A 9,148-nucleotide genomic window follows, 5' to 3' on the forward strand; every position below is an offset into this window, starting at 1 on the left:
ATATAGGGATGCTCCTATGTAAGAACACCACTTCAAGACCACCATAGGTAACTGTTTTGACCTAATTTAATAAAGACAGGGAAAGATAAGCAAAATTAGAAGACAGAGGAATTTGTCTCAATTGAAAGAGCAAAAGAAAACCTCTGAAAAAACAACTACTGAAACAGAAATAAACAATTGGTTAGATAAAGAATTCAAAGCATTAGTAATAGGAATGCTAACTGAATTAGGGGAAAGAATAGATGAATACCATGAGAATTTTTTAAAAGAAACTAGAGGGCTTCCCTGGTGGTGCAGTGGTTGAGAGTCCGCCTGCAGATGCGGGGGACACGGGTTCGTGCCCCGGTCTGGGGGGATCCCGCATGCCGCGGGGCGGCTGTGCCCGTGAGCCGTGGCCGCTGGGCCTGCGCGTCCGGAGCCTGTGCTCCGCAACAGGAGACGCCGCAGCAGTGAGAGGCCCGTGTACCGCAAAAAAAAAAAAAAAAAAGAAACTAGAAAATATAAAAAAGAATCAGTGATAACTGAAGAATATATTAACTGAAAAAAAACCCACACACATTAGAAGGAATGAATAGCAGACTAAATGATATAGAAGAATGCATAACTGATCTGAAAGATAGAATAATGGAAATCACCCAGTCAGAACAGTAAAAAGAAAGACAAATTTAAAACAAATGAAAACAGTTTAAGATATCTTTGGGAAAACACCAAGCATACCAACATTTGCATTATAGGAGTCTCAGAAGGAGAAGAGAAAAAGAAAGGGGTTGAAAATGTATTTAATGAAATTATGGCTGAAAACTTCCCAAGCTTGAAGAAGGAAACAGATATCCAAGTACAGGATGCACAGAGGGTCCTAAACCAGATGAACCCAAATAGACCCACACCAAGACATATCATAATGAAAATGGCAAAAGTTAACCATAAAGAGAGAATTGTAAAGGCAGCATGAGAAAAACAAAGACTCATATACAACAGAACCTCCATAAGGCTATCAGCTGATTTTTATGCAGAAACTTTGTAGGCCAGAAGGGAGTGACAAAATATATTCATTTGTAAATATTTTCTCCCAGTCTGTAGGTTGTCTTTTTGTTTTATTTATGGTTTCCTTTGCTATGAAAAAGCTTTTAAGTAGGTCCCACTGGTTTATTTTTGTTTTTATTTCCATTACTCTAGGAGATAGATCCAAAAAAATATTGCTGTGATTTATGTCAAAGAGTGTTCCTCCTACGTTTTCCTCTAGGAGTTTTAAAGTATACGGTCTTATATTTAGGTTTTTTATTCATTTTGAGTTTATTTTTGTATATGGTGTTAGAGAATGTTCTAATTTCATTTCTTTACATGTAGCTGTCCAGTTTTCCCAGCACCACTTATTGAAGAGACTGTCTTTTCTCCATTGTGTATCTTTTGCCTCCTTTGTCACAGATTAATTGTGACCATAAGTGTGGGGGTTTATTTCTGGGCTTTCTATCCTATTCCATTGATCTACATGTCTGTTTTTGTGCCAGCACCATAAGATTTTGATTACTGTAGCTTTGTAGTATAATCTGAAGTCAGGGGACGTGATTCCTCCAGCTCCATTCTTCTTTCTCAAGATTGTTTTGGCTATTCGAGGTCTTTTGTGTTTCCATACAAATTTAAAATATTTTGTTCTTGTTCTATGAAAAATGTCATTGGTAATTTGATAGGGATTGCATTGAATCTGTAGAATGCTTTGGATAGTATGGTCATTTTAACAATATTGATTCTTCCAGTCGAAGAACACAGTATATCTTCCCACCTGTTTGTGTTGTCTTCAATTTCTTTCATCATTCAGCAAATATTAAACATTATGACAATTAGTTAATAACATGATTTAGTAAATCTGAGGTATAGAGAAATGAGAATGCTTTCCCAATGTCACAAAATGAATACTGCTCAAACTGGAAAAAGACTCAAAATGAGTCTGAACAAGTACTTGAAAATGTGACAACAGAATTTTCTGATCACGTTTTAACAAAGGATTTACTTGCTGATCACTAAGAAGTAAAATTCAGAAAATAGTCCCCCCCCCACTGCAAGAATAAATCTATAATAAAACATTTTCAGTCATCCTCTCCCCTCTTCCCAAGGTGTGCCCTTTCATGTGCACTTCACTGTAGAGCCAACTGACATCCAGAAATACTCTGAAAGGCACCTGGCACTGTTGTGTTGCTCATGCCTCTGGTACACCTCCCTGGCAGGCAAGTGGAACCTTTTCTGTAGCTTCCCACTTTCAATAGAAATTTATTGGAAAATTTTCTTGATAGCAAAATACTTAAAGATTCCTTCCCCCTGCTCATCCTTCAGTTATCTACTGGAAAATTACAGAATTGAAAAGGTTTTGCCCCCAGTTGTGATCAAAACATGGAATACTGAAGAACATCTGGGTTACTCTAAGTTCTTAGGTTATATACGTAGATATATACAAAGGAAGTAGAACCCCAAGTTCTATTCCTTCCCCAAATGGGTAACAGAAGAGAGGATTTGATTAGAACAGCTGAAAAAACCTGATACTCATTCTATGATGGAGCAAAGCAGGCTTTTTCAACCATAAACTGTGATACCACCTTGTTGGTCATAAACCCTGCAGAGATCCAACAAGATGAGCCTCAAATTTCAAAGAGAGTCAGCAGAGGATGCTAAGATATATGAACAGAAGAGAATGCTGCTAAAGGCACAGAGCAAAGAATCCCAAGGAATTTTTAGTGCCATTTTCATTTAATTAGCCAGTAGTATAGCAACCTAAAGACCTTGGCTGTGATCACACCAGGATGTTTTTATGATACTGCTGCAGGAAAACATGATGGGCAGCTGGCATCCTCTGGCTCATGGTGCTCAGTGAGCAGCTCCAGCACCAACTCCGTGGAGAGCCTATGGCTGGGGGGTGTAGCGGAGGTATTTCTTGCCAGATGGGAGCTCTTTGGTGAAGACTCCTTTAGGGAAAAGTTTTTTGGCCTCCTCTTCAGAGATGGTTAGAAGGACCATCACACTGTCTCCATTCTTCCAATCAACTGGGGTGGCAACCCTCTTTTCTGCTGTCAGCTGGAGAGAGATAATTACTCGGAGAATCTCATCAAGGTTCCTGCCAGTGGTAGCTGGGTAGAGGATGGACAGTTTTAGCTTCTTATCAGGACCGAAAATAAATACCACACGAGCTGTTACAGGCATGCCCTTTTCGTCCTTCTCTGCTAGGTAAAGCTTGCCCAACTGGATGGCAAGGTCCCGATTCTTATCATCAATGATGGGAAAAGGTAACTTTTCTGTGGGCTCATCACCATTGTAAGCATTGATATCCTTGCTCCAGGCAAGATGGTCTTCAACACCGTCTATTGAAAGGGCAATCATCTTAACGTTCCTCTTGGCAAATTCTGGTGCCAGCTTTGCTGCTCTGCCAAGTTCCGTGGTACACACTGGGGTAAAGTCCCGAGGGTGGGAGAAGAGAATGCCCCATGAGTCTCCCAGATAGTCATGGAAACGGATGCGGCCGATGGTAGTATTAGCCTCGAAGTTGGGAGCCTTGTCCCTGAGAAGGAGCCCTCCGGGCATGGCGGCAGCGGTGACATGGAAGGAGGACTCCATTTTCTTATATAAAATGATTATTTTGATGTAGTGCTACCAAAGTCTTAAATCCTTATGCTATTTTAATACTTTAATCCTTCATAGACTTTTACAATTGAATCCTAAAATACAGTAAACACACACATGTAACTGGTGTGTTGAACAAACATGACTAAAGAAATATAGTCAACACAACTTTATGAACTCTCATTGTCCTTTCAACATTTATTCATAGAAAAGTTTTCTTGTTGTCAACCTAAAAGAAAAGTTATATGATCACTTTATTCCATGAAACCCTTTGGAATTATTTCATCAAAAATACAGTACAATAGCTTAAATCTTCATGATTCATTGAAAAGTAAAGTTTCTGGTCACTTCTCCCCACAAGCCCCAATCACCCCACCGTTCACCACCAGTATTGCTGAGTAGCAAGTAGGCTGCTTCTTTTTTTATGAAGGGGTATGATTGGCTTTTTCCCTTTATTCTGTTCATAATCCTACTTCATGCTTTTAGTCTTTCTTGGGTTAGATTTTGGGGAAAATGGAATACAGAAAATTCTTGTTAACTGGTACTCTGATAAGATAATCTTTATACTCTTTGAGCTTGGCATAGGTTGAAAATTAATCCTGGTCTCCAAGTTGCTTTCCTGGAAACCTCTGAGAATGATTACTGGGACTCTCTGGACAATACCTGAGTGGACAACCCTATTTGTCCTATATCTGTCCTGCCCCAGCTGCCCCCTCACCCCCCTCACCCTCCTACTCCCCATTCCTCCACCCCTAGCTTTCTAGTTACCCACTCTTACACAGTTTCTTGGGCAGGATTCAAGAGGGCTCCGTTCTTGCAATTGTTTTTATGTGGCTGATTTTTTTTTTGGTTGGTTTTTTGGCTTTTGTTGTTGTTTTTAATGGACAATTCTTACGGTCCTTTCTTCTTCTGAAAAAAAGCAGGTCACCATTCTGCTGCTAACATCACTCTGGGTTTCTTAACCTGTGTCAGGCACATTTTCTAAGCCTCCAGTGTGGGCATACTCTCTGGGTGGTCCCTTTGGGGGTCACTGTAAATGGCTGAGGCTTAGAGTAAGTCCCTCCACTTAACTGGGCATCCTGTATTTTATCTGGTTACTTTATTCACCCTTCCCTTGTGGCTGAGTAGGACATAAAAGGACTTCTCTCCAACATATCCTTTCCAAATCTCATTCCAACTTCCCTCTTAACCCGGGCTATATCCCTAAGAGGTAAAGGCAGGGAATTTAGTTCTTGGATTTTTTTTTTTTTTCGGTACGTGGGCCTCTCACTGCTGCGGCCTCTCCCATTGTGGAGCACAGGCTCCGGATGCGCAGGCTCAGCAACCATGGCCCACGGGCCCAGCCGCTCCACGGCATGTGGGATCTTCCCGGACCAGGGCACGAACCCGTGTCCCCTGCAGCAGCAGGCGGACTCTCAACCACCATGCCACCAGGGAAGGCTGGATATTTCTTTTCATCAATGCATTTTGGTATATCCCACAACTCATTAAGTATCAAAAATCTATCTTATCTTAGTGTCTCAGTTGAAACTTTAAATTTACCTTCCTGGTTTAATAAATGTGATATATTGTACCTTTATGGGATAATTTTAAATTCTCTAAAACTTCATACATTTTAAAGCACACTGTGTAGCCATTTACTATTATAACAGTCTTTGATTATAATAATTTTATACATTTCTTTTATTTTATTCATACATTTATATATATTATACTTATGTGCATTTATATATTAAATTTATAATTTATATAGCTTATAATTTATATAGTAATTATAATTTTTTAATCTAATGCCTCAATTCTTCCAGGAACTGCAATAGCCCCATTCTTTCTGGAATTGCCCCTTTCCTTGTTACAACCAAGATCTTCTATGACTGTTCTTTAGTCCTTTTGACTGTCCCAGGATGGGTCTGTGACCAAACTCAAGTGAACATGAGTGACAGTTACAGTCACAGTCACAGTCAAGCCAATCATTGTCCATTGGTAATTTATAGCAAATCTGAGAAAAATCAGTTAAACTAAACTTTACCATATAAAATTCAGAAGCTGTAATTAATCATATGTTTCTAGAGATAACAGGATTTTAATAACAGATATGGAGGCATCTGAGACTCTGTTCTATTTATTTCTGTGGTCTAGGTGCCGCTCTTGACCTTCTCATACATGGGATGTTTGATTTTTCTTTGTTTATTAGACTGACAAGTGACATTTTTTGCCTAATCTAGTTGGAGTTACAATCAATAGATACAACCAATCAATTGTATCTTACCTTATAATCAATAGATTGCTTAAATGTTGCAATTCAATTCATTATTTTAATATTGTGTCCAACAAAATATTACCAAGGCTTTTACAAAATGTCATAAGTTAGGGAAGATGATAGGTTTCAAATAGCTAAACTAAAATAAATTGGTCCTATTTTAGGAATATAGTTAGAAGAGAGAGAAATAAAAGAGCACCACAATAGACACAGTTAATACTTGAATACACCCCACACAAATATTCAATCCACAAAATATTTATAAAGCCATTATTAAAATGGGTGGTAATACCTGAGTAGAACTGTAATTAAGATAAGAAAATAAAAACTAAGAGTACAAGTTCTAAAAATTCTTAAACAAATTATCAAATATTCTTAGCAAAACATTTTTTAAAAATATATTTTATGTAAGGAATTAAAATTAGAATGAAAATCCCTTCATATATGAACATTGAGCAATGGCATTGTTTGATACTTTGTGTGTGTGTCCCTAAACCACACTTCTCACAATGACAGGCAAATAACTGAAAACGTACAATTACCTACTTTACCTTCATTTTAGCATTACATCCGGTCTTGGCTCTAAGAAATATTTTAGGCAAATGGTTTGGTAGTCTATTCTTTGCCTCTCTCAGAGCTTTTCCCCTCATTTCATTAATGTCCCTCCAATAACTTCCTAGTTCTCTTTTGCTATCTTATTTTCTGTGGCACAGATACTTAATCGGTTACTTCTGCACCAGTCTTGACCCTAAGTCTAAAGCCGCCCTTCTGCATTATCACTCACAATAGTCAGCACATCATGACATAATCAGGTGTGAATCAAGTAAATCACCTTTACAGACATTCAACTACAGTGTCTTCTTTTGCAGGCAACACACTGATGATATAAAATTTTGCCTATTTTACAATTTTTATTTCCATTTTTATATTATTTTATTCATATTTTCTAAACAGAGGAAAAAGTGTTTCCTCTTTCAGATCTACCATTTTGCAATAAAGTTCACAAATTTTATGAAAGGACCTTAATGTATAGAATACATAATTATACTTTATTTAATATTTATCAAGTTTGTTATGTATCTTCCTTGATTTTGGAGGTCACATAATCATAAAAGAAACAGAAAATAGGATGTGAGATGGTATTAAAACATATATATTGTAAACATGGTAGAAAGCTGCAAATATTCCAATTGAAAAAAGAAGTGTGAAATACCTGTATTCTGAAGAAACCAACATGCAGCTGTATTAGAATGATCTTTTTCTGTGGTGTTCATACTCATACTAAAAATCAAGAAAAATGTAATGGTAAAAATATGGAGCCCTCTAAGAAGAACTTTGCCTCTGAAAGAACAATAGAGGGGAAGGAGGTGATGGGTAATGACATATTAAAAAGACAAGAAGGAATACAAAGCAAAATAGCTAGTGAAACACAAGGAGGGAATCAGATTCTCCAGTGGGGGTAAACTTAATGTCAATCTGCTTGACATATGAAAGTCACACAATTGGGAATGGGAGATATTACAGTTAAGAAAGTACTTTTTATTATTATTGCAGTATGGATATAGAAAATAATAGCTGTCATATAAAGGGACTTTGAAAGGGCCTGACTTTAACATAAATGAACTAAGGTGAGGGGAGGAGGTCTCCTTGAGAGAGCAAGCATTAGGAACTCATGCTTTAGTTAAGTAATTAACCTAGCAGCGGGCTGCACACTGACTATTTCAAAGCAAACAATGAAGCAGGTAGCAGGGGTGGGCGGTTATGGTACATGGCATTTAATTTCTCACACTATACTTGAAAAGAGAAGAATTCAAGATTATTTGTAAATTAAGCTAATTAATTTTACTTAAAGGAAAAAAGAAAAAACATGAAAGAAAAAAGTTGCCTATCTGCGTAGTCTATATTTTGAAAAACAATTTCCAATTTTGTTTCTCTTATTTAGCTATTAGATACATAGTGTTCTAATTTCTACTTTTAGTTTAAAAATTATTACAGAATTGATATATTATATATCAGTGGTATGGTGAAGTGAGTACATGTTTATCTTTCTAATATTTTGCCTTTGAGGAGCCACTCCTTCTGGATCTATGTTTGGACCTGGGTCCTGCAGTCATAGTGACTTTCCCTGCATTTATCTCACCCCCACCTCATTACCTGGCTCCAGCAAGTGGTGATCCTCTGATCCACAATGACCAGTGCGTGGGGCCACTTTATACAGTTTGTTGCACCTGAGAATGTCTGGCCAGGGCAATGAGTGGGGTCTGAAATCTAGCCATGCTTCTCTCCCCAAGCTGTGTACCTTGGCATGGGGTGTATATGTCTGAAGAAAGGTCACCTTTCTCTCATCCTCATAAAGGCTCCATCTGCTTGCCAAGCTGTTCACCTGCAGGGCTGCCTCTACCTAGTAGGGAAATCATTTGCTCATTTGTACAAAGGCTATGGAGCCATATGGGCTAGCAGAGACCCTGCCAATGAGAGAAATTCCATACTCTTTGCCTCAGTGACTGTTTTGTGGATGGACCCAAGCTCAAATCTGGTGAATCAGAATTCTCCCCTGAACTTTTATTTTACTATTAGCTTGAAATATTGCATTTAATGGCTTGGGTTGCTAAACTGAAAGGATGGTTGCAGCCATATTCCTCACTATTTGCAGAGTCTGTTTGCAGCATTAAGCAAACACAAGGAAGAAAAGAGCACTAAGAGATGGAAAAAAAGAGAACAAGCTCTTGTTTGAACCCCTGGTTCCAGCCCTCACAGAAATCTCTATCAGCATTTCCCAGCTACAGAAGCCAATGGATTCTTCCTTAATTAACTTGGTGCAAGTTGAGTTTCTGTCATGTTCAAATGAAAGAGTTCTTATATACACTGATGGTATACTGATTAGTTCCGTTGTTGCAATTCACTAGAAAGGATATTGTGCATAAGGAACGCTACTAATCTCCCCCTAAGAGCAGTACTCCAGTTACTATGTAACAACAAGCATCTGTTGCCTTTCACCTTGAACCTGTATGTAAATGCTGATGTTTTCAGAGTAAGTGACTAATTACACTGGGATGAAGTTAGGAAAGGATCTCTGAAGATAGATGGGTGCTTTTGCCTAATCCCAAAGCAATGAAGCTGGATTGGCAAAAGAATGCAATGGAACATTCCCCCATTTGAGGAAATAGCATGAGCAAAGGCACAAAGAAGCAAGTTAGAGACATATATTATGACTCTTTTAAGTTTCAAATGAATGAATTTATTAGCTCACTACTGAAAGTCATCATGGATAGTCCGGAAGCA

At 38.1% G+C, this 9,148-nt stretch overlaps 1 protein-coding gene across 1 annotated transcript; it reads right to left on the reverse strand.

Moving 5' to 3' along the window:
* Positions 1-2,892: 2,892 nt before the first annotated feature.
* Positions 2,893-3,567, reverse strand: LOC307048350 (peroxiredoxin-6-like; the record flags this gene model as incomplete). Its single annotated transcript, XM_079697420.1, has 1 exon — positions 2,893-3,567. One exon carries the CDS (start codon positions 3,565-3,567, stop codon positions 2,893-2,895), a length of 675 nt encoding a protein of 224 aa, XP_079553546.1.
* Between the last annotated feature and the right edge of the window lie 5,581 nt (positions 3,568-9,148).

This window comes from Hyperoodon ampullatus, assembly GCF_949752795.1.
Source record: "Hyperoodon ampullatus genome assembly, chromosome: 1".
Classification (NCBI taxonomy): Eukaryota; Metazoa; Chordata; class Mammalia; order Artiodactyla; family Ziphiidae; genus Hyperoodon; species Hyperoodon ampullatus.